This window comes from Citrus clementina, unplaced genomic scaffold (assembly GCF_000493195.1).
Source record: "Citrus clementina cultivar Clemenules unplaced genomic scaffold, Citrus_clementina_v1.0 scaffold_5, whole genome shotgun sequence".
NCBI classification, from domain to species: Eukaryota; Viridiplantae; Streptophyta; class Magnoliopsida; order Sapindales; family Rutaceae; genus Citrus; species Citrus x clementina.
This window is the reverse complement of record NW_006262201.1, coordinates 31,329,737-31,356,180: the sequence shown is the minus strand read 5'-3', so window position 1 is coordinate 31,356,180 and position 26,444 is coordinate 31,329,737. Positions and strand designations below refer to the sequence as shown.

The following is a 26,444-nucleotide window of genomic DNA, read 5'->3' as shown; positions in this document are numbered from 1 at the left end:
CTGGTCCCTTGCCTTTTTTAGTGTGTCAAATATTTCACCAAAAAGAAAATCATGCTTCTGCAAGTACTTACTCAATAGCAACTGCAGATTTCATCCGTCGCCTGTCGAATTTTCAGTTTCCTCAAATTTTAGTTGCAACTGGAGAATGTTAGACAATTTTTTCTCTTTCAACTCCAGATTTTTACCGTGATCTTCAACTGCTTTTCGGATAGAATCAAATTTTCTCTCTCCTAATTCAAACTCCTTGACACTTTTCCCAAATGGTCTCTCTTTTGCTTCAAGATCTTGCAAGCAGTCTTCTAAACCTGTTTTAAATGAATAAAAATGCTTCTCCTTCTCTTTGAGATCTTTGAGGTATCCAAAGCTCATTCTTCCAATCAGATCAAATTGCAGTTTGCTTGACTCATAATCCATAGAAAGCTCCCATGCAAAATTTTGCTTCAAACTAATTTGCATCTCTTTTAGTTCAACCTCCTCCGAGTATTCCAAAATTGACTTTTTGATTGAAATTAACTCCATTTTTTCACCCGGAACTCCTTGCTGCATTCTTAACTGATTCTTGGACAGATTTTAATTGCATCTCCTTTAATGCGAGTTCCAGAACGCATTCTTCGATGTATTTTTGTTTCTCAGACAACTCTTGACTCCTTTTTAAATCAATCTCCTCTGGGCATTCCAAAATTGACCTTTGCTTTCAATGAATCCAGCTGCTTCTCTTCATTGTGAAGTTCACTTCTGCACTGAGCAACCATGTCCTGGTATGATACTAATTCCATCGAGACGTTTTCAAAAGATTTTTGAGTCAGCTTCAAAGTTTTATTTTTACATGCAAGTTTTGTCTCACATTCTATGACAAGAGCTATTAACATCATCGTATGACTTCTGCTTGTCTTCAAGTTGCATTATGTAAGCGACAATCAGTTCTTGAATTGAAGATTAAACTTCCATCTTCAATGCCTGCTCTTTCTCACTTTCCCTCAATTGCTTTGCTTTCAACTCAATTTTCTCACAACAATCTTTAATCAGATCGCCCAATGCGACCAGCCAATCCTGTTCCACATAACATTTCTCCAATTTCTGTTAAACTAAACTCAGTTCTTCATTCTTCAAATTAAGCAAAATTTTAAATGAACTCAGCTCGTTCTCTTTCAATTGAAGCTCACAATTACGTTCTCCAATTTTTTTTCGATTAAACCCAATTCTTTTTCCTTACATGCAAGTTCACCATTACATTCGTCAATATTTCTTGCACCAAAACACTCACTCTCTTTACTTTCAATCTCCTTAGCACGCTCGTCTAGCAACCTAATCTCCATATCAACATCATTACTTTGCTTTTCAAGTGATCTCATAGTTAAATCAAAGTGTTCCTCTAAATCTTTCCATTGAACGGGGAACACAAGTGTTGAATTGGCTTGTGCATGTAAATCATCAAACATCCTACTTGAAGCTGCTTTCTTTGATTCAAACTCCTCACATATATTAACAGAGCTCTCCATTATAGAAACTAAAACAAACCCACTTAAAAACAAGAAAATGTAAGTGAAAAGCATGCAAAATGAACTAAAATGAGGCGTTGGAGAAGAACTAACCAACCATTTTCACTTCAAATTAAACAGTGAACGTGATATGGAAGCTACGGATTCTTGCTGAAAAATGGCTATATGATATCATCTGTGAGTGATCATTTGTTGAAACTGTACATCTTCCCCAAAAAAGATCAGCGGTCCCAATAATTTATTTGGACATAAATAATAAGGTGACAGATTTTCAACAGACCCCCTTGCTTTATTTGCAACAATTAAGGAGAATAGAAGTAAAATTTTGCAATGATTACTAATCATTGCACTGGATAAGCGCCAATATGATTTCTTATTTTCACTTGTATGTTATATATACCCAAAAGCTTCATACAAATACAAAAATGCTTTATTTCGATTAATTATTCAACTTGCTACAACACGACTACTTACTTGGCCTGCTTGATTTTATTCGACTTAATCAGCTGACTATTCAACTTACTACTTCACCTTATCATAAAAATCAAGAATAGAGTCGTATATTTTCGGCTTGACTATATATTTTTATCTTTTTCGACTTCCTGAAGTGTATGTGTATATATAATTATAACATGATTTTGATGAGGGATATTGTTAATATTATCAAGTGATTGGAAATTTTGATTATGTTTCAATTTTTTTTTAAAAAAAAAAAAATAACCTTCACGGCTTTGCCATAATCGATGAGAGAGAAATGAATCAGTGAATATCCTTCTCAATTTTTTCACATACCTGTTTGAGCTACCTGATTTTTGGATAATTATATTGCGTGCCCAGTCTTTAATCTTTATCCTAAACTAATTGGTTCTAAGTTAAATGATCTGTTATCTATTTCATTCGATTTGATTTGATTTTATTTAAAATTTATAATCAATATCACTTCCACCTTGGCTGCTAAGTTAAATGAATATGTTCATAATTGAGAGTTGATTTTATTACAACACCCAGTTGATCTTATAGATTCTAATGGACTTCTAATAATAGATGCCAATAGATTGTAATGTAATTAAAAAGACATTTGTTGTTATTCAACCAAAAACTTTTAAACATGACTGATCTGATCGTCACATGACACATCAAAAAGCATTTCATACGACGATTTAACTTCATTAAAAAAATTACGAAAAAAAATTGTTGTAAATCTTTGATAAGGAATTCAGGTCCAACTTAATATTAAAGCGGTGTAATTTTTAAATTATAACTGTTGTAAATAAAAATTATAATTATAAAATAAAATTTAATGATATTTAATAAATATGACTCTTAAAATAATATTTTTGAAAAAAAATTTAGAAATTATAAATTTTTCATTATGCAAGTTCTTTATTAAATTAACTTAACTTTCAAACTACAATTGTTAGTGTTTATCAAATATTTTAATGCTATAACTTAAAAAATAAAACTCTCCAACCATAATATCAAATATGACCTCAATTAATTATCAAAACGCACCATTTTGATGTTAGAATCAAGTTGAGTTTTAATGAAAGCATAAAAAAGAAAGAAAGATGGATTTTGGTTAGAGATTTTGTTTTAATTAAATACAACTCAGAGCGGCAGGTGTAATCATCAACAATTATTAAAAAATAAATAAAAATCTGCAACTAGAGAACTAGTATGATAGAAAATGCACCCCAAACTTCACAATGGATTAATTTAAAAGGAGTTTTAATACTGCGAATGAAAAATAGACATTTTAATTTGTTCTGCTTTGCGACAAATATCACAAATTAACCATAGGATGAGTCTTTGAAAACAATTTTAAACGCACAAGAGAAGGGTGCCCAACCCCAGTCTGCAGCAAGGCCAAAGATCAATCTCATGTTGAGGTTATTTGGAATGAAAAGAGGATGCTGCAGGAACTCGATGCCTACCGTTGCCAACCTTCATTTACAGGTCCTAAAATTAACAAGAATCGGAAGAAAAGATTATTTGATATTTGTTTGATTTGGTTAATTGGCTACCTGACAGTAAATTGAGCTTAAAACTCGGAATGCTAGAAACATTCTTTAGTAGAAAATCTTGCAAAAAAGAGACCGTTTCAACATGAGTGACAAGGGATACAGTAGCATCAAGCCATTGAACCCGAAGAGGTGCCTAACACGGTTCATAGGAATCAAAGAAATCTAACGAACAACATATATGAGCAGTAAAATCTGTGTGGAAAATAATAGTAATAATAATAATAATAAAGGGCTATTCCTGCAAAACTCGCAGATTGTAAATTACCTAAGTATAATGTGGCTTTTGATACTTCTATTGAGCAAAAATAAGATCCTGTTGTTCTTTGCCGGCTACAGTGGCTGGTGCTTTAGGATTGCCTTTACTCCCTCGTCTGCGCTTATTGCAATTTGTTGGATAGCCATTCAGTTCAAAACAGTTGAATTTTGTATGCCCCAATTTCCCGCAGTGTTCACACGTTTGTCTTCTTTGATCATTCCCAGAAATACCATTCAGATTTGACACACTGCTGTCAGCTGAAATATCGTTACCCATTCGATTATCAAGGGAACTGTGTAGCAAGGGCTGGCGATTTGGTATAGCAAGAGCTGCTGCTTTCGAAGGCCCCCCTAATGCATGAAGATCTTGTTGTGTTTCTTCTTTTTTAATGAGTGCCAAAATCTTATGTGCCTTAGGAAAAGGATCCATCAACAAAATACGACTTCTGATTGCCGCATATCTGTCATGCAAACCCTGAAGGAATTCCATTCCAAAGTCTTGTTGCTGTAATTCATTGACAACTTTTGCTTTCCCACTAACACATGGCTCTAGATGTTGCAATGAATTCAATTTTCTCCAAAGCTTTTTCATTATACGATAATAAAGGTGGACAGCTACATCACCTTGTCGTAATGAGGAGATAGCTTGTTTGAGTTTATAGATTTTTGATGCATTCTGCTGAAACCGTTCCTGCAAATGCAGCCACAACTCTCTCGCTGACTGTGCATACAAGACACTACATGCAAGTTTGCTTGAGATGGAATTCAGCACCCAAGAACGAACCAGATCGTTGCAACTTTGCCATTTACCACCATCATCATTATCTGGTTTCGTAATGGTCCCATCAACAAACCCGAGCTTGTTCCTTGCTCGCAAAGCCATCGTCATCGCTCTTACCCACGTACCATAATTATTACCAGTGAGTAGAGGAGAAACCAAAACTATCGTTGGACTATCTGATGGATGTACCAGGAAAGGATCATTCTCCTGCTTGTTATCTGATGATTCACCATCAGCCATGTTTGCTAAACAAAATAAGAAAAGATAAAACTTTAGTTTTTACTGAGCTCTGAAACCATGTGAAATTGGACTCACATTGATGGAAAGATATGAATCCTAGGCTTTCTATATTTATAAGCCTATGTAGATTAGCATCTACAATGTACAGAGAAACAATCACTTCACCAAGAAGTGCCTAAGCTGAAAATGATACGATTTTGCATTCCTGCAACATTTGGCAGCAAAACCGTTGAGTGAATACCTGCTAAAAGACCAAACTGTGTTTGCCCTCCAATGCGAGCCACACCCGGTCCATACAGTGTAGCCAGAGAACTCCTACTCAGGTTACCAGAAGCTGGTGTTTGTGGCGTATAGGCTATGATGGCTGGTGATTCTCTCCGAAGACGTTTATATTGATTCTGAAGCTGTGGTTGCACTCCATTAAACTGTGCTACTGGGGAGGACGTACTATTACTGGGATTCATTCCAGTGTACTGTGGTAGATTCATTGGGCGAGGGACCGGCTGATTTGTGGGGGCAGAGTTGCCAACAAGCATAGACGATGAACTCCTTCCTTCTGCCGTGATGCTGCACTGGAGACCTGCAGACAAAGAATCAAGTGCATAGTTAACTAGAAAATTGTTCTGATTGCTCAACCTTTCTAATTCAAAATGTAGAAACACCTATAGCCTAGTAAAGACTTTAAAAAATATGCTGAATTTACAAACTTCAGAATCAGAATAAACCTACTAGAGGGCATAGCAGCAAAATGGAATTGCATCCACAAGTTCTTACAAACGATTTGTATCTAGATCAACTACAGTAATATAGAATACATTCAATAAAATGCGAATAGCACTCTCATAACATATAAAATCAGTTTTATTATGTGATTGAGAGCACAGATAGCACCTGATAAATTTAAATCCCAGTAACAAAGAGCCTACCAGGTACTTTATCTCCAAATCCAAGGGTTTGGCGTAATTTAGGAGTCTGTCTGTGCTGAGCAACAATACGAAGAAGACTTTCAAGTTCCTCACCATCAAAAGCATGTGCCAATCTATAGGCAGCTAAAAGATGCAAGAATCCCAGCACCTCCAGAGAATTCTCCACTGCTACTCTCATCTTCTTCTTCCACTCACCTGCCACCTTCATAGCCTCATCTCGTACTTGAGCATTAATCTCTGGTGCTATAGTTGATAACTGTTCCAACAAAAGAATACAACTCCTCCTAATAATGCTCACATCAAACTCCAAATCTCTCTCCCTTGAATGAGGAGGGTAAAATCCCGACATGGCATGTAACACCAACAATGCAGGGTCACGGGCTCTTTTAACAGTGTCGAAAACTTTACAAAAAATCAAATCATGCTTCTGCAAATGCTGATTCAGTAGACACTGCAGATATCTTCCTCTGCTTGTCAAATTTTCAGGTTCCTCAATTTTTACTTGCAGCAACAGATTTTTACTGCGATCTTCTACTGCTTTTTGGATAGAATCAAACTCTTTCTCTCTTAACTCAAACTCCTTTACTCGTTTCTCAAATTCCCTCTCTTTTACTTCAAGATCTTGCAAGCGATCTTCTAAACCTTTGTTGAGTGAATCAAAATGCTTCTCCTTATCTTTGAGTTCTTTCAGGCACACAATTGTCCTTGTCTGAACCAAATTTGACTCGTTGTGTATCAAATTAAGTTGATTCTTTATCAATTCAACCTCCTTTGAGCATTCCGCAATTGTTTTTTCTATTGAAATTAACTCCTCCTTTTTCCACTGGAACTCCTTGCTGCATTCTTCAATAGATTGTTGGACAAATTTTAACTGCCTATGCTTTGATGCGAGATCTTGATTGAGTTCTTCAATGTATTTTCTTATTTCATTGAACTCCCTCTTTTTCAATTCAACATCATCAAAATATTTCTTTTGTTGCTTTCTCATTGAATCAAGCTTCTGCTCTAAAGATTCAACTTCATTTTCATGCAGTCTGACTTTCCCCTGGAGTAACTCTAATTTCCCCTCTCCAGAATGAAGCTTCACCGAGAGCTCTTTAATAGATGATTGAGTCAGCTCCAACTCTTTCTTTTTACATTCGAGTTTGGTCTCACACAGTATGAGAGACTTTTTAACCTCGTCATACGACTTCTCCTTTTCTTTAAGTACTTCTTCATATTCTTCAATCAAAGTCTGAATTGAAGAAATTTTGCTCTCCTTAAATGCAAGCTGTTTCTCACGCTCCTCAATTGATCTTTGAACTTCCCCCACTTTCTTCTCTCTCAACTCAATTTCATCACAACATTCTTCAATCATATTCCTCAGCAATCGCAACTCCTTCTGATGTGCCTGACATTTATTAATCCACTCTTGAACCGAGCTCAGTTCTTCCTTCTTTAAATTAAGACTCTCCGACAGCGAATTCAGTTCATTCTTCTTCAATTGAAGCTTACAATTACATTCTCCGATCTTCTTTTTAACCAAACCCAATTGTTTTTCCTTACACACAAGCTCACCATTACAATCTTCGATCTTTTTCTGCACCAAAACTAACTGAATCTCTTTACTTTCAATCTCCTTAGCGCGTTGATCTAGCAACCTAATCTTCCCATCAACATCATTACTTTGCTTTTCAAGTAATTTCTTAGTTATATCAAAATGTTCCTCTAAATCTTTCCATTGAACAGTAAGCAAAAGCACTGAATTGGCTTGTGAATGTGCAATATCAAATGATCTTCGTAAAGTTTCCTTTTTGGACTCAGCAACTCTCAACTCCTCAGAAATATTAACAGTACAGTTCTCCATTTTGGAAATTAAAAAAAAAACCCAGTTGAAAGTATAAAGTGCGAGTGAAAAACGTTTGCAAAATGAACTAAAATAAAGCGGTTGCAGAAGAACTAACCGGAACCGGCCATGTTCACTTCCGATCAGCTGGTATTATTATCTCTTATGTGGACTCAAAGAAAGGCCGTTGAAAAATTGCCGTATTATTATGTCAGTGCTTTAACCATGGCAAATGATTAATGATACAAAATATTTATATTAAAAAAATAAATTATTCAATTTTATTTTAAACCGTTTCTTAACTGAGGCCCCTTTTTTTTTGTAAATTAATTATAACTACTCTTATAGTTTGAAATATTTCACTTGAATAGCATATTTTATTTAAAAATTACTTTGTAACCCTTTATTAAATTTATAATGTTGTTATTTTTTATTTTTTAACATAAATATTTAAAGATCTATTACTGTTAAGTACATAAGATATGATATCTAATAGGTTATCCAACCCAAATTAAATAAATAAGTTGCAATTGTAAAATTTATATGTAGTGTAACACCAATAAACAACACAATTAAATATATGCATTTAAATGAATTTCATAAATTGCATCAATAAATTTCTAAGTAAGATTTTATTTTAGTATTTTTGATAACAAGATAAATTTTGGCATGTGACTGACGATTTCCCATATAATATTTACAATTTTTACAATTGTTATCTTATGTCTTAAAATAAACAAAAAGCATACTATTACTGAAAAAAAAAAGCCAAGAAGAAGAAGAAAAGAGAGAGGAAGAGAAAAAGATCTAGTTGAAGGCCATAAAAATCACAAAGAGCAATAAATTGCACCAATCAAAATTTGATGTCTAAATTTCAATTTTTCTTGTTGATCTTTTCTCATTTATGGATATGGCAAATAAAAATAATTCTAACATTGCAGTTGCCCACACATATAAGAACAAGAAAAATTAACAAGAACTAATAAGGAAGAAACCAATAATAGAACAAGAAAAGAACAAACACATTATATATAGGTTTGTTGGATTATTTTTGTTGGTGTAGGAAGAAACAAAGTAATTGAGGGAGTAACTCTGTTGAAGGACTAATTTGCAATTTGAAAGAGTTCAAAGTAAAATTTGATTGTTTAGATTTTGTTAATGAGTATTAAAAGTAAATAAGTGTCTAAAATATATTTTAGAAAATAAATAGCACAACCCTAAAAAAAATAATTTACATCCAATAGTATATGATATGGGAATGAATGAGAAAAAAAGATCCCCCGTTCATGTTTATTTTCATAATAAAATATGGTTTGGGTTAAAAAAATTAAAATTTTGACACAAAAGAACCCCATTAATCTCTCAAAATCTAATAGTTAATATTAAAAGTTAAAATAATATTATAATATTAAATTATCCGCCATTAAATTACATGAAATTAATAGTTTAATTTTTGTGTTAAAAATTTGAGTAAAAAATTTAAGTTAAAATAGCTTTAGCCTAAAATTATATATTCAAGCTATCATGTAATTACCTACGCATATTTATTTTCCAATCATAGTTACACTGTTGATTAAAATATTTTTCATTTGTAATCAACTTATATGGTATCATTAAACATATTTAGCAAATAATTTATTACACAATACCTTCTATGATCATTAATGTTTAATTATTCATAATATTGCAATTAAAGGCATACATTAATTATTATAAGACCTTATCGAATATCTTTATATAAAGTATTATTAAAATAATTAATTTTATTTATTTTACTGCATTTTTATTAACTAATAAATATAAAAACCTATATTTACACGGGACCTAAATATTACCTGCTACTTTTAAATTTATTAACTATTTATTCACCTATTAAATGAATACTACTTATTAAACACTTAAATCCAAGGGTCCGTAACAATCCCAATATTGATGTGAAATTTCATACAACTTCATAGTTCTATTATTATTATTTAATGCACCATGTTTTCCTATTAATTTATAAAAAAAAATAAAGAAATAAAATTTGATAAAAAGATAAATATATACGTCTTTTTGTAATTTTTGAATTAATTATATTTTTTTTAAAGAAATTCCTCAAAATTAACTCTAAGACAAAGTTGTTATCATTCATTTTTAAATTAATGATATGTATTATACAATCAAATATCAATTGTCTACCTAAATTAATTCTATTATAGCACAAATCTTTTTCTTATTAATTCTATTAATATCTAATGCTATCTACAAACAAATCAATGAAAAATATCTACTTTTATAATGTTTACTTTTATCTAATTTTTAAATTAAAAACATAAGAATCTCTCTAAGAACTCGAACCACGACTCTCACATCATTATTTGTTCAGATTTTATTCATCCACTGTCACTCTTTTATAAGGTGACGGATTTCAATTAGAATTTGTAAAAAGGGCTCACGGTCGTGAATGATCAAATTAGAATGACAATTAAAAGAAATTAAGAAGTCTGTATATGATACAAAGTATAAAAGGGCTAAATACATATCATTTAAATGAGGACGGCTCTCAGTTTCACACCAATCACCTATTGCCGATCCTTGGGACACATGGCATAATCACAAAGCTCAAATTTGATTTTACTTCCCAAGCTAATTTCAAAATAAATTTAAAAACAAAATGATATGTTGCATTAATTTTTTTCTCACTCTTTTTATTTTTCATATTATGTAAATAAATTATTCAATTTTATTTTAAACCGTTTCTTGACTGTTTAAGGAGGTGGATAGTTTTTGTAAAATAACAGCAGTAAAATAAATACAGCCACTCTTATAGTTTAAAATTATTTCACTTGATTAATATGTTTTATTTAAAAATTACTTCTCAACCCTCCTTTTAATTTGCAATGTTGTTAATTTTTTTTTTTTGGCATAAATGTTTCAAAATCTATTACTTTTAAGTACATAAGATACGATATCTAATATACCATCCAACACAAGTCAAATAAATATATTGCAATCATAAATTTTATATATGGTGTAACACTAAAAAATAACACAATTAAATATTTACATTTAAATAAATGCCATAAATTGCATTAATAAACCTCTAAGAAAATTTTTATTTTAATATTTTTTACAACAAGACAACTTTTTGGTGGGTGACTGATAATGTTTGATATAATATTTATAATTTTTACACCCTCGTATCTCTTAAAACAAAGAGAAAGCATATATTACTTAGAAAAAAAAAAAAAAGCAAAGAAGAAGAAGAAGAAGAAAAGAGAGAGGGGAAGAGAAAAAGATTTGGCTTGAAGACCATAAGAAATCACAAGGAGCAATAAATTGCCACAATCAAAATTTGGTTTCTGAATTTCAGTTTTTCTTGTTGATCTTCTCTCATTCATGAATATGGCAAACAAAGTAATCCTAGTGTTTCAGTTATCCACACATATGAAGATAAGAACATGATAAATTAAGCAAGAATTAATAGGGAATAAATCGATAATAGAAAAAGAAAGGAACAAACACGTTATATATAGGTTCTTTGGATTATATTTGTTGGTGTAAAGAGAAAAAGTACTCAATGGAATGAGTTTGTTGAAGGCCTAATTTGGAATTTGAAAGAGTGTTCAAAGTAAAATTTGATTATTTAAAATTTGTTAATGAGTGTTCTAAATGAGTGTCCAAAATATATTTTAGAATACAAATAGCTCAACCCTAAAAGAAATTACATCCAATAATATACAATATAGGAATGAATGAGAAAAAAAATTTCTCCGTTCATTTTTATTTTTATTATAAAATATAGTTTGGACTATTGAAACTTAAAATTTTGACACCAAAGAGCCATCAATCTCTCAAAATCTAATATTACATATTGAAAGTTAAAGGGAAAATTATCATTGCATCACCTCAATTTTGCCTTATGTTCATTCAGCCACCATAAAATTCTAACATGTTCTCTGCACTACTTTTCTTTTTAAATTTATATCAATTATCGACTTTTGTACTAATACCTTTAAATAATTTAAAAGAAATTACAATTTTATCTCTAAATAAATTAAAAGATCATTTATCTTATAAAAGTTTTGAAAAATAAAAAATATATAATTATAAAAATACCCCTAATTTTAATTAAAAATAAATCCCAAATAGAGATGCTCAGCTCATTTTTATTAAATTTAGATTTTGTAAAATTTTAATAAGTATTTTTATTAAAAAAATTATAATTTTACAAAATGTTAATAAAAATAACTGACTTTATTTATTAAAAATTATAATTTCACAAAATTTTATTAAAATAAATCCCAAAATTTTAATAATTTAGGGGATTTTTATTAAATCCAAAAATTTTACAATTATTTTTATAATTATATTTTTTTATTAAAATAATTTTTATTAAAATAAAAATTTTAATTTTGGGATTTATTTTTAATTAAAATTTGAAATATTTTTATAATTATAATTTTTTTTTTATTTTTGAAAGCTTTTATAAGATAAAATTGTCTTTTAATTTATTTAGGAGTAAAATTATCATTTCGTTTAAATTATTTAATGGTGTTAGTGCAAAAGTGGTTAATTGATACAAATTTAAAAAGGAAGGTAGTGCAGTGAACATATTAGAATTTTGTGGTGGTTGGATGAACATAAGCCAAAAATGGAGGTGGTGCAATGATAATTTCCCAAGTTAAAGCAACATGTTAAATTATCAACCATTGAATTATATGAAATCAACAATTTAATTTTTGTATTAAAAATTTGAGTAAAAAATTTTAGTTAAAATAGTTTTAGCCTAAAAATATATATCCAAACTATCATCTAATTATATTCACATATATATTTTTCAATCATAGTTGTTGATTAAAATATTTCTCATTTGTCGTCGACATATATGGTATCATTAACGATAAATAGCAAATAATTTATTACACAATGCCTTCTATGATCATTAATATTTAAGTACTAATAGTTTTCCAATTAAAGTCATACATTAATTATTATAAGATCTTATGAAATATCTTTATATAAAGTACTATTAGAATAATCAATTACACTTATTTCAATGCTATTTTTTATTAATTAATAAAAACAAAAAAAAAACTACATTTACTCGCAATCTGAAGATTACATGTTACTCTTTAGTTAGATAATTATTTATCCGCTATACTAAATGAATTTTAGAGATTAAAATACTTAATGAGACTTATTTTCCTATTAATTTATGAAAAATATTAAGAAATAAATGCGTGACAAAAAGATGATACAAATATTTGTCTTTTTATAAATTTTTAAATCAATTTTATATTTTTTAAAAAAGTTGCTCAAAATTGACTATAAGGCGAAAAATGTTGTTATTCTCTTTTAAATTAATAATACGTACTGTACAATAAAATGTGTACTATCTACCTATATTAATTCTATTATAACGCAAATATTTGAGGAATATACACCCCCATCTACAAGCAAGTCAGCAAGATATGTCTAACTTATATAAAAAAAAATTAATTAAAAAAATAAAAATCTGTCAGAAAAATGAGAATCTCTCTGAGAACTTGAACCAATCACCATATATCTCGCATCATTATTTCATGATTTTATTCATCTACCATTACTCTTTTATAAGGTGACGGATTTCAATTAAAGTTTGTAAAAAGGGCTCATGGTCGTGAATGATCAATTCAAGAAATTAGGCAGTCCGTATAGAGTATAAAAGTATAGGGAGGCTGATGATGATAACTCTCAATTACGCAGCCAATCACATATCGCCAAGCTTTGGGACACATGGCAAATCACAAAGCTCACAAATGATTTTACTTCCCAAGCTAATTTCGAAATAAATTTAAAAACAAAACGATATGTTACATTAATTTTTTTACTTTTCTTATTATGTAGCCGAATCAGAAGAATACACCAAAAGCCCGAGTCCCCAAGCCCAACACTTAAAAATCACAAGCGAAAATTCATTTTTATCATTTATTTTATCATGATCACAATTTTTCTTTTCAAAGAATCAAGGATGTGAATTGTGAATTTGATCTAAGAGGAGCGGTAGCCGCTAACGAAATTAGTGCTTGGGGGTCAAAAAGAAAAATTATAAGTTAATAAAGTAATAAAAACTAATTTCTTGAAAGAGACCAACAAAGTGGCTCGTGCCTTAGTCATGTATGGTAAGGGCTTCTATGAATAAGTGAATTTTATTTATTTTAAATAAAAAGAAATGAGTAGAAGTAGGATGATTAAATATGTAATTTCACAAGCTATCATAAAAGAGGAGTGAAATCAAATATACACAATGTAAACTAGCATGCATATATTAGTTAGAATTTAACACCACTATTTATGAAAGGATTAGGGTTTATAATTTTTATTGAGTATTGAATCAATAATAATAATTTATTTTGTGTTTTTATTTTCTTATATCATTATCTATCGATTATTGATTTAGTATTAAATAAAAACTCAACTCAGCACTTAATCCTTGTCTGCAAAGTAATCACAAGAGAAGTGTTGTGCGGAAAATGGTAAAGGTTTTGCTTTACAGCAACATTTGATTGGGCCGGCACCCATATTTGCCGTGGCCCTTGAGTGATTACCTGCTAAGGGACCAAACTGTGTTTCCCCCCACTACGAGCCACAGAAGCTGGTGTTAGTGGCGTACGGGCTCTGAAAGTCGGTGATTCTCTCCGAGGATGCTTATTGTCATGATTCTCGAGCTTTAGTAGCACTCGGGAGTAAAAAGTACTAGTACTGTGATCTGTTCCACTATACTGAGGTTGATTCTTGGGGCTAGGGACTGGCTGATAAGTGTGGGCAGAGATGCCAACAAGCATTGGCAGTGAAGAACTTCCCTCTACCACGGTGCTGCGCTGGGGACCTGCAGACAAAGAATCATGCGCATAGTGGGACTAGAAAATTGTTCTGATTGCTCAACCTTTTTAAATCAAAATACATAAATGCCTAGGAAAGATTTCAGGAAAAATGCAGAACGTATGAACTTCGAAATCAGATGGATACGTACTGGAGGGCATGGCAGCAAAATAGAGTTGCATCAACTATAGTATGATATTACACATCCAACAAAATGCGAAGAGGAATCTCTCAAAAAAATTCAATTTTATCATATAACTGAGAGCACAAATATCACCTGATAAATTTAAATACCCAATAACAAAGAACTTACCAGTTACTTTATCCGCAAATCCAAGGCTTTGGCATAATTTAGGAGTCTTTCTAGGCTGAGCAACAATAAGAAGTAAGACTTTCAAGTTCACTACCATCAAAAGCAGATGCCAATCTATAGGCAGCTAAAAAAATGCAAGAATACCAGCACCTCCAAAGAATTCTCACTCCTACTCTCATCTTCTTCTTCCAATCACCTGCCACCTTCAAAGCCTCATCTCGAACTTGAACATTAATCTCTGGTGCTACAGTTGACAGCTGTTCCAACAGAAGAATACAACTACTCCTAATAATGCCCACTTGAAACTCTACATCTCTCTCCCTTGAATGAGGAGGGTAAAATCCTGACATTGCACCTAAAACCAAAGATGCAGGGTCACGTGCTCTTTTAATTGTGTTGAAAATTTTACCAAAAATCAGATCATGCTTCTGCAAATGCTCATTTAATAGCAGCTGCAGATTTCTTCCTTCCCTTGTCAAATTTTCAGGTTCCTCAGTTTTGACTTGCAACTCCAGATTTTACCTCGATTTTAGACTGCTTTTCGGATGGAATCAAACTCTCTCTATTATTTCAAAATCCTTAACACATTTCTCAAACTGTCTCTCTTTTACTTCAAGATCTTGAAAGCAGTCTTCTAAACCTTTTTTGAGTGAATCAAAAAGCTTCTCCTTCTCTTTGAGCTCTCCGAGGTACCCAATGTCCATTGTCTGAATCAAATCAAATTGCAGCTTGTTGGCCGCATGCTGTATCAAATTAAGTTCATTCCTCTTTAATTCAACCTCATTCGAGTATTCCGCAATTTCATTTTTTATTGAACTTAACTCCTCCTTTTTCACCTAGAACTCCTTGCTGCATTATTTTTTGAAAAATTTCAACTGCTTGTCCTTTGATGCGAGTTCTTGACTGAGATCTTCAACATATTTTCTTAGTCCTTTGTACTCCATCTCCTTCATTCCAATATCATCAAAATATTTCTTCTGTTGCCTTTTCATTGAATCAAGCTCCCTCTCTTTAGATTCAACTTCATTTACCCGCTCTCTGACCCTCCTCCGGAATGACTGTAGCTTCTCCTCTTCTGAATCAAACTATACGAGAGCTCCTTGATAGATGATTGAGTCCACTCCAATTCTTTCTTCTCACACTTGAGTTTTGTCTCACACACTGTGTGAGACAAAACTCAAGTGTGAGAGACATTTTAACCTCATCACACGACTTCTCCTTAGCTTTAATTTCTTCTTCATATTCTTCGATCATTGACTGAATCGAAGAAATTTTGCTCTCCTTCAATGCCAGCTGTTTCTCACGTTCCTCAACCGATCTTTGGACTTCCCCCAGTTTCATTGCCTTCAACTCAATTTCCTCACTAACATTTTTTCAACATATTCTTCAACAATTCCAACTTTTTCTGATCAACCTGACATTTATTAATCGACTTTTGAACCAAACTCAGTTCTTCCCTCTTCAAAACAAGACTCACTGACAACAAATTCAGTTCACTCTCTTTCAACTGATGAAGCTCACAATCACATTCTCCCACCATCTTTTGAACCAAACCCAATTCTTTTCCTTACATGAAAGCTCACCGTTACAATCTTCGATCTTTTTCTCCACCAAAACTAACCCAAGGTGCGTTTGGAATTGAGGTGCTGTAGCTTTTAAGTTACAACTGCTGTAGAAAAAAAACTATAACTATGAAATAAAAGTTAATTATATGTAGTAAATATAAATTTTAAATAATAATTTTGACAAAACTTATTATACAACTGATATAATAGATTCTTCATTATACAAGTGAAAAATCATATCAACATAACTTTTAAGCTACAACAGCTAGTGTTTACCAAACACTTTACTGTTGCAACTTTTAAGTTATAGCTGTCCAACCTTAATACCAAACGCACTCTCAATCTCTTTACTTTAAATCTCCTTAGCGCGCTGATCTAACAACCTAATCTTCATATCAACATCATTACTTTGCTTTTCAAGTGATTTCCTAATTAAATCAAAATGTTCCTCTAAATCTCTCCATTTAACAGTAAACTTATGAACTGAACTAGCTTGTTCATGAGCAATATCAAAGGATCTCCGTAAAGCTTGTTTCTTTGACTCAGCAGCTCTCAGCTCCTCAGAAATATTAACAGTGCAATTCTCCATTTTAGAAACTAAAACAAACCCAGTTGAAAATAAAGTTTTAAGTATAGAGCACATGCAAAATGAACTAAAATGAGCAGTTGCAGAAAGAACCTACCGGAACTGTCAATGTTCACCTCAAAGTTCAAAGCAGCTGGCTTGATGTGGATGCAAAGAAATAAGTCTCTAGTTGAAAAATGGCAAACGTATTATATGTCAGAAGGAAATGGAAAGGAAAGTTCATTTTCTGCTTCTTCCCCCGCAAGTATCACCATTCCCCATAAAATGCAATGCTACATTTTTTTTTTTTCCAATTGAATTTGCTAAGTTCACCAAATGAAAAATGTGCAAAAAAAGTACAGAGGACAGAAAATTATTTAATGAAAAAGACAAACCCTTTGCATTTTAATTAATTTTTTATTCTCTTTTACAAAGTTCAGTACTCTTTTAAATAACTTTCACATGTGAGCCGTGAGATGATGCAATTAGATTAACAGTTTTCAAAATAATTTATTGTATTGTTTTATTTATTTTATTTTAAGAGATATGAGGTGGGTAAAATCTCAAATTGATTTTTCAACCACAAATCTAATGCAATTCATTTGAAATTCATTTTATGATTAATGTTTTTGGATTTGTAGTATTACTACTTTAGTAGATTATTTATTTGTTTGTTTACCGTATTTAATAACTAATTTGATAACAAATATATTCATGACATGTTGGATTATGTTGTAAAACAGAGCTGTATCATATTGCAAAAAATAAATCACTGAAAAATTCTATCCGGGATCATAGTTAAATAAGTAATTTCACAAGTTAAATATATTTACCATACGTAAAAGAACACACAAAAATACTTCAACCGTAATCTATCACTTAGTACTGCATGATGCATCATCTATTGCAAGAAAGGTCATTGAGGTAACACAATTGCATGAATACAAATTAATTTTCATGAATTTCCCTACAGAGACGAGACATCATTTCCCCCTTTTTTTTGGCACAAATAAGTCAGCTATTTTTAAGGGTAAGCTGTATCATTGTAAAGCAGCCTGTGTTAATTAGCATTTAACACATTTCAACTAAAGAACTTATATGATAGAAAATGGAACCCAAACTTCACAACGGACTAATTCGAAAGGAGTTTTAATACTGCCAATGAAAAATAGACGTTCTAATTTGTTTTGCTTTACAACAAGCATCGCAAATTAACCATAGGATAAGTCTCTGAAAACAATTTTAGAAGTCCAAGAAAAGGGTGCCCAAGTCGGCAACAACGCCAAAGATCAATCTCATGTTGAGGTTATTTGGGAATGAAAAGAGGATGCTGCAGGAACACAATGCCTACCATGGCCAACCTTCATGTACAGGTCCTAAAATTAACAGGAATCAGAAGAAAAGATTATTTGATATTTGTTTGATTTGGTTAAATGGCTAACTGACAGTAAATTGAATTTAAAACTCAGAATGTAAAAAATCTCTTTAGTAGAAAATCTTGCAAAAAAGAGACCCCATATGAGTGACAGGGAAACTGTAGCACAGGCAATTGAACACGAAGAGGTACATGACATTGTTAATAGGAATCAAAGAAATCTAACTAACAACATATATGGTCAGTAACATCAGTGTGGAAATAAATATAATAATAATAAAGGGCTATACCTGCAAGACTCACAGATTGTAAACTACCAAAGTACAATGTGGCTAGGAGAATTTGATACTGCTGTTGAGTGAAAATAAGATCCTGTTCTTCTTTGCAGGCTACAGTGGCTGGTGTTTTAGGATTGACTTCACTCCCTCATCTGCACTTCCTCCAATTTGTTGGATAGCCATTCAGATCAAAACAGTTGAATTTTGTATGCCGAATTTCCCACAATGTTCACACGTCTGTCTACTTTGATTATTCCCAGAACTACCATTCAGATTTGAACCTCTGCTCTCAGCTGAAATATCGCTACCCTTTCAATTTTCAAGGGAATTGTGTTGCAGGGGCTACCGATTTTGTATAGCAAGAGCTCCTGCTTTCAAGGGTCCTGCTAATGCATGAAGAGCTTGTTGTGTTTCTTCTTCATTTACAAGTGCGAAAATCTCGTGGGCCTTAGGAAAAGGATCCATCAAAAAAATACGACTTCTCACTGCCGCATATCTGTCATGCAGACCCTGAAGGAATTCCATTCCAAAGTCTCGTCGCTGTAATTCATTGACAACTTTTGCATTCCCACTAACACATGGTTCTACAGGTTGCAATGAAATTAATTTTTCCCGAAGCCTTTTCATTCTACGGTAATAATGGTGGACAGATACATCACCTTGTCGTAAAGAGGAGATAGCTTGTCTGAGTTCATAAATTTTTGACGCGTTAGTCTGCTGAAAACGTTCCTGCAAATCCAGCCACAACTCTCTCGCTGACTGTGCATACAAGACACTACATGCAAGTTCGCTTGAGATCGAGTTCAACACCCAAGAACGAACCAGATCGTTGCAACGTTGCCATTTACCACCATCATCATCATCCGGTTTCGTAATGGTCCCATCAACAAAACCGAGTTTGTTCCTCACTTGCAAAGCCATTATCATCGTTCTTACCCACGTACCATACTTATTACCAGTGAGTGGAGGAGAAACCAAAACAATTGTTGGACTATCTGATGGATGTACCAGGAAAGGATCATTCTCCTGCTTGTTATCCGATGATTTGCCATCAGCCATGTTTGCTAAACAAAATAAAAAAAGATAAAACTTTAATTTTTACTGAGCTCTGAAACCATGTGAAATTGGACTCACGTTGATGGAAAGACAAGAATCCTAGGCTCACTACATTTACAAGCCTATGTTAATTAGCATCTACTATGTACAGAGAGTAGCCATTACTTCACCAAGAAGTCCCTATGCTGAAAATGACAAGGTTTTGCATTCCTGCAACACTTGGTAGTGATATTTGCTGACTCTAGAGTGATTACCCGCTAAAAGACAAAACTGTGGTTGCCCTCCAATGTGAGCCACACCCGGTCCGTTCTGTGTAGCCAGAGAACTCCTATTCAGGTTATCAGAAGCTGGTGTTTGTGGCGTATTGGCTACGATAGTTGGTGATTCTCTCCGAAGACGTTTATATTGATTCTCAAGCTGTGGTTGCGCTCCACTAAACTGTGATACCGGGGAGGAAGTACTATTTCTGGGATTCATTCCAGTGCCCTGTGGTAGATTCACTGGGCTACGGACAGGCTGATTCGTGGGGGCAGAGGTGCCAACAAGCATAGACGGCGAACTCCTTCCTTCTGCTGTGATGCTGCGCTGGAGACCTGCAGACAAAGAATCAAGTGCATAGTTGACGGGAAAATTGTTCTAATTGCTCAACCTTTCTAATTCAAAATATAGAAATGCCTGTAGCCTAGTAAAAGATTTTAAAAAATATGCTGAATTTACAAAATTCAGAATCAGATAAACTTGCCAGAGGGCATAGCAGCAAAATGGAATTGCATCCACAAGTTCTTACAAACGATTTATATCTAAATCAACTATAGCAATATATAATATATCCAATAAAATGCAAATAGCACTCTCATAACATACAAAATCAGTTGGACTATCTGATGGATGTACCAGGAAAGGATCATTCTCCTGCTTGTTATCCAATGACTCGCCATCAGCCATGTGTGTTAAACGAAATAAAAAAAGATAAAACTTTAATTTTTACTGAGCTCTGAAACCATGTGACATTGGACTCACATTGATGGAAAGATACGAATCCTAGGCTTTCTATATTTATAAGCCTATGTAGATTAGCATCTACAATGTACAGAGAGTAACCATCACTTCACCAAGAAGTGCCTATGCTGAAAATGATACAATTTTGCATTCCTGCAACATTTGGCAGCAAAACCGTTGAGTGAATACCTGCTAAAAGACCAAACTGTGTTTGCCCTCCAATGCGAGCCACACCCGGTCCATACAGTGTAGCCAGAGAACTCCTACTCAGGTTACCAGAAGCTGGTGTTTGTGGCGTATAGGCTATGATGGCTGGTGATTCTCTCCGAAGATGTTTATATTGATTCTCAAGCTGTGGTTGCACTCCACTAAACTGTGATACCGGGGAGGAAGTTCTATTACTGGGATTCATTCCAGTGTACTGTGGTAGATTCATTGGGCCAGGGACCGGCTGATTCGTGGGGGCAGAGGTGCCAACAAGCATAGACGATGAACTCCTTCCTTCTGCCGTGATGCTGCACTGGAGACCTGCAGACAAAGAATCAAGTGCATAGTTGACTAGAAAATTTTTCTGATTGCCAACCTTTCTAATTCAAAATGTAGAAACACCTATAGCCTAGTCAAGACTTTAAAAAATATGATGAATTTACAAACTTCAGAATCAGAATAAACTTACTAGAAGGCATAGCAGCAAAATGGAATTGCATCGACAAGTTCTTACAAACGATTTATATCTAGATCAACTATAGTAATATATAATACATTCAATAAAATGCAAACAGCACTCTCATAACATATAAAATCAGTTTTATTATGTGATTCAGAGCACAGATAGCACCTGATAAATTTAAATCCCAGTAAAAAAGAACCTACCAGGTACTTTATCTCCAAATCCAAGGGTTTGGCAAAATTTAGGAGCCTGTCTGTGCTGAGCAACAATACAAAGAAGACTTTCAAGTTCTTCTCCATCAAAAGCAGGTGCCAATCTATAGGCAGCTAAAAGATGCAAGAATCCGAGCACCTCCAGAGAATTCTCCACTGCTACTCTCATCTTCTTCTTCCACTCACCTGCCACCTTCATAGCCTCATCTCGTACTTGAGCATTAATCTCTGGTGCTACAGTTGATAACTGTTCCAACAAAAGAATACAACTCCTCCTAATAATGCTCACATCAAACTCCAAATCTCCCTCCCTTGAATGAGGAGGGTAAAATCCCGACATGGCATGTAACACCAACAATGCAGGGTCACGGGCTCTTTTAACAGTGTCGAAAACTTTACAAAAAATCAAATCATGCTTCTGCAAATGCTGATTCAGTAGAGACTGTAGATTTCTTCCGCTGCTTGTCAAATTTTCAGGGTCCTCCATTTTTACTTGCAGCAACAGATTTTTACTGTGATCTTCTACTGCTTTTCGGATAGAATCAAACTCTTTCTCTCTTAACTCAAACTCCTTTACTCGTTCCTCAAATTCCCTCTCTTTTACTTCAAGATCTTGGGAGCGGTCTTCTAAACCTTTTTTGAGTGAATCAAAATGCTTCTCCTTCTCTTTGAACTCTTTCAGGTACCCAATGGTCCTTGTCTGAACCAAATTTGACTCGTGCTGTACCAAATTAAGTTGATTCTTTTTTAATTCGACCTCCTTTGAGCATTCCGCAATTGTTTTTTCTATTGAAGATAACTCCTTCTTTTTCCACTGGAACTCCTTGCTGCAATCTTCAATAGATTGTTGGACAAATTTTAGCTGCTTGTCTTTTGATGCGAGATCTTGACTGAGTTCTTCGATGTATTTTTCTTATTTCATTGAGCTCTCTCTTTTTCAATTCAACATCATCAAAATATTTCTTCTGTTGCTTTCTCATTGAATCAAGCTTCTGCTCTAAAGATTCAACTTCATTTTCGTGCAGTCTGACTTTCCTGTGGAGTAACTCTAATTTCTCCTCTTCTGAATGAAACTTCACCGAGAGCTCTTTAATGGATGATTGAGTCAGCTCCAATTCTTTCTTTTCACGCTCGAGTTTTGTCTCACACAGTACGAGAGACTTTTTAACCTCGCCATACGACTTCTCCTTATCTCTAAGTACTTCTTCATAATCTTCAATCAATGTCTGAATCGAAGAAATATTGCGCTGCTTATATGCAAGCTGTTTCTCACGTTCCTCAATCGATCTTTGGACTTCTCCCACTTTCTTTTCTCTCAACTCAATTTCATCACAACATGCTTTAATCAAATTCTTCAACAATTGCAACTCCTTCTGATACGCCTGACACTTATTAATCCACTCCTCAACCGAGCTCAGTTCTTCCTTCTTTATATTAAGACTCTCCAACAACGAATTCAGTTCATTCTCTTTCAAGTGAAGCTCACAATTACATTCTCCAATCCTCTTTTGAACCAAACCCAATTCTTTTTCCTTACACTCGAGCTCACCATTACAATCTTCGATCTTTTTCTCCACAAAAACTAACTCAATCTCTTTACTTTCAATCTCCTTAGCACGCTGATCTAGCAACCTAATCTTGACATCAACATAATTACTTTGCTTTTCAAGTGATTTCTTAGTTAAATCAAAATGCTCCTCTAAATCTTTCCATTGAACAGTAAACAAAAGCACTGAATTAGCTTGTGAATGTGCCATATCAAATGATCTTCGTAAAGTTTCTTTTTTGGACTCAGCAACTCTCAACTCCTCAGAAATATTAACAGTCCAGGTCTCCATTTTGGAAACTAAAACAAACCCAATTGAAAATATAACGTGCAGAAGAACTAGCCGGAACCGGCCGTGTTCGCTTCAGATCAGCTGGAATTTTTTTTTTTTTTTCTGTATTTTGATAAGGATAAGATCAGATGTTATTATTATTAAAGTCAAATCTGTAATTATGCGGTACAGCATGTCAGCATCAATGTGTCAAATATTTAATTATTGATACAAAATATTTATATTGACAAAATAAATTATTCAAGTTTATTTTAAACCACCTCCTGACTGTCTTAAGGAGGTGGGTAATTTTTGTAAAATAACTACAGTCACTTTTATAATTTTAAATTATTTCACTTGATTAATATGTTTAATTAGAAAATTACTTCTCAATCCTCCTTCTAATTTGTAATGTTGATTTTTTTTAATAAATACTTCAAAATCTATTACTAAGAACATAAGATGTGATATATGTTAGATTGTCCAATACAAATCAAATAAATAAGTCACAATTATAAATTTTATTTTTAGTGAAAAATCAATAAATAACACAATTACATACATACATTTAAATTAATATCATAGATTGCATAAAAAATTTTAGGTAAAAATTTATTTTAACACTTTTTGGGTGACTGATAATTATCCGTAAAATATTTACAATTTTTACATGCATTATCTTATCTCTTAAAATAGACCAAAAAAATACTATTACTTTAGAAAAAAAAAAAAGTGAAGAAGAAGAAAAGAGAGGGAGAAGAAGAGAAAAAGATTTAGCTTTAAGGCCATAAACACAAAGAGCAATAAATTGCACGAATCAAAATTTGATATCTAAATTTCAATTTTTCTTGTTGATCTTCCCTCATTCATGATATGGCAAACAAAAATAATTTTAAAGTTGCAATATGTTGATAAGAACAAGAGAAATTAAACAAGAACTAATAAGGAACAAACTGATGCTAGAAAACAAAAAAACAAAAACAAACACATTGTAGGTTCATTGGATTACTGTTTTTAGTGTAAAAATGGAACAAGTAATTAATGGAATGAGTTTGTTAAAAAACTAATTTGACATTTAGTTCAGAGTAAAATTTAATTGTTTAAATGTTGTTATTGAGTGTTTAAAGTAAATGAGTATGCAGGTATATTTTAAAGTATAAATAGCCTAACCCTTAAAAAGAAATTACATCTAATAATATATGACATGGGAATGAGAAAAAAATTCTCCATTCATTTTTTTTTTCATTTTAAAATATGGTTTGGGCTTTGTAACTTAAAATCTTGACACAAAAGAGCTATTAATATCTCACAAGCTAATGGTTAATATTAAAAGTGAAAGCAACATTATGATATTAAATTATCCACCGTTGAATTACATGAAATGAATACCTTAATTTTTGTGTTAAAATTTTGAGTAAAAAAATTAAGTTAAAATAGTTTTAGTCTAAAAATATATATCCAAGCCATCATTTAATTGTATGCACGTGTATGTATATTCTTCAATCATAATCGTTGATTAAAATATTTCTCATTTGTTATCAACTTATATGGTATCATTAACGATATCTAACAAATAATTTATTACACAATACCTTCTATGATAATTAATGTTTAAGTATTAGTAGTTTTGCAATTAAAGTCATACATTAATTGTTACAAGACCTTAGGAATATCTTTATATGAAGTACTATTAAAATAATTAATTACATTTATTTCAATGCTATTTTTATTAATTAATAAAAATTAAAAAAACTACATTTACCCACAATCTGAAAATTACATGTTACTTTTTAATTAATTAATTATTTATCCAATATATTAAATGAATGGTAGAGATTAAAACACTTAAATCTAAGGGTCTACCATAACCCCATTATCAATGCTATAAAAGTTCATATAACTTCATAGAGAAACTTATTATTATTTTTTATTAAATGTGACTTATTTTCCCATTCATTTGTAGAAAATATAAAGAAATAAAGCATGACAAAAAGATGATAAATATATTTCTCTTTTTGTAAATTTTTAAATTAATTTTATTTTTTAAAAATTCCTCAAAATTGACTATAAGACAAAAAGTATTATCATTTTTTTAAGTAATTATATGTATTATTAAATCCCTATTGTTTACTTAGATTAATTCTATTATAATACAAATATTCAAGAACTATCTACCTCATTTACAATCAAATCAACAAGAAATGTCAATCTCTATCTAATTTTTTAATTCAAAAAATTAAGAATCTCTCCAAGGACTCTAATCATAACTCTCACATTATTATTTGTCATGATTTTATTCATCTACCATTACTCATTTATAAGGTGATAGATTTCAATTAGAATTTATAAAAATGGCTCACGGTCGTGAATGATCAATTTAAAAATGACAATTAAAAGAAATTAAGAAGTCTTTATATGGTATAAAGTATAAGGGGGCTAATAGATATTAATTAAGAGGATAGCTCTCAATTTCGCAGCCCGATCACATTTCGCCTAAGGTGGCGTTTGTGTTTTTTGTCTGAAATCTGAATATACACGAATTGGTCTGAATTCTGAATAGATCTTAATGTCTAAATTTGAATAATATGTTTGTTTTTTCATCTGAATCTCGAAAAATAAGTATTAAGTTTTTTTTTTCAATTGAAAAGACTAAAAATATGTACTTTTACATTTATATCCTTACTAAATTTAAATGTCAAATAAATAATATATTAAATACCACAATATTTTAACATTTATAAGTGAAACTATATTCAAGTGAATACATAATTATTTTGAAATTTTAATATATAAAATACCATAAATTTTAAATTTTATCGTATATAATATAAAAAAGAAACAACATGGATATTTTTATGTGGGGTAAATGTCTATGGGTGAGTTTTGGGATAGACATGAAAAATAAATTATAAAACATAGATATTTTTGACATTAGTAAGTAATTGACTTAATTCAAATTTTCCCATTAAGTAAAAAGCCAAAAAAATTGGCTTATTTTATTAAGTCAAAATTATCTAAAAAATCTCATTAAGTTATAAAAACAAACACCTCTAATTAACTTAATTAATTAAATTAAGTCACTTTAAGTCATTAAGTTAAAAAACAAACGCCACCTAAGTCTTGGAACACATAGCACAATCACAAAGCTATTATATGATTTTACTTCCCAATCTAATTTCAAAATAAATTTAAAAATAA

The 26,444-nt window shown here is 32.0% G+C and overlaps 2 protein-coding genes and 1 pseudogene across 2 annotated transcripts; all 3 read right to left on the bottom strand.

The window, feature by feature from the left end:
• Positions 1–3,194: 3,194 nt before the first annotated feature.
• On the bottom strand, positions 3,195–7,761 carry LOC112097765. The gene is made up of 4 exons (XM_024183276.1): positions 5,726–7,761; positions 5,041–5,379; positions 3,789–4,804; positions 3,195–3,458 (listed from the first exon to the last, which is right to left on the bottom strand). The coding sequence occupies exons 1-3, from the start codon at positions 7,569–7,571 to the stop codon at positions 3,816–3,818; spliced, it is 3,174 nt and encodes a 1,057-aa protein (XP_024039044.1). The 5' UTR covers positions 7,572–7,761; the 3' UTR covers positions 3,195–3,458; positions 3,789–3,815.
• Positions 7,762–14,125: 6,364 nt separating this feature from the next.
• On the bottom strand, positions 14,126–16,863 carry LOC112098150 (annotated as a pseudogene).
• On the bottom strand, positions 16,274–23,389 carry LOC18041755. The gene is given in 7 exon segments (XM_024183212.1): positions 16,274–16,378; positions 16,958–17,025; positions 18,505–19,556; positions 19,803–20,141; positions 20,737–21,075; positions 21,421–22,339; positions 22,341–23,389. Coding segments are annotated over 5 exon segments (3,246 nt in total). The 5' UTR covers positions 23,268–23,389; the 3' UTR covers positions 16,274–16,378; positions 16,958–17,025; positions 18,505–18,834.
• Between the last annotated feature and the right edge of the window lie 3,055 nt (positions 23,390–26,444).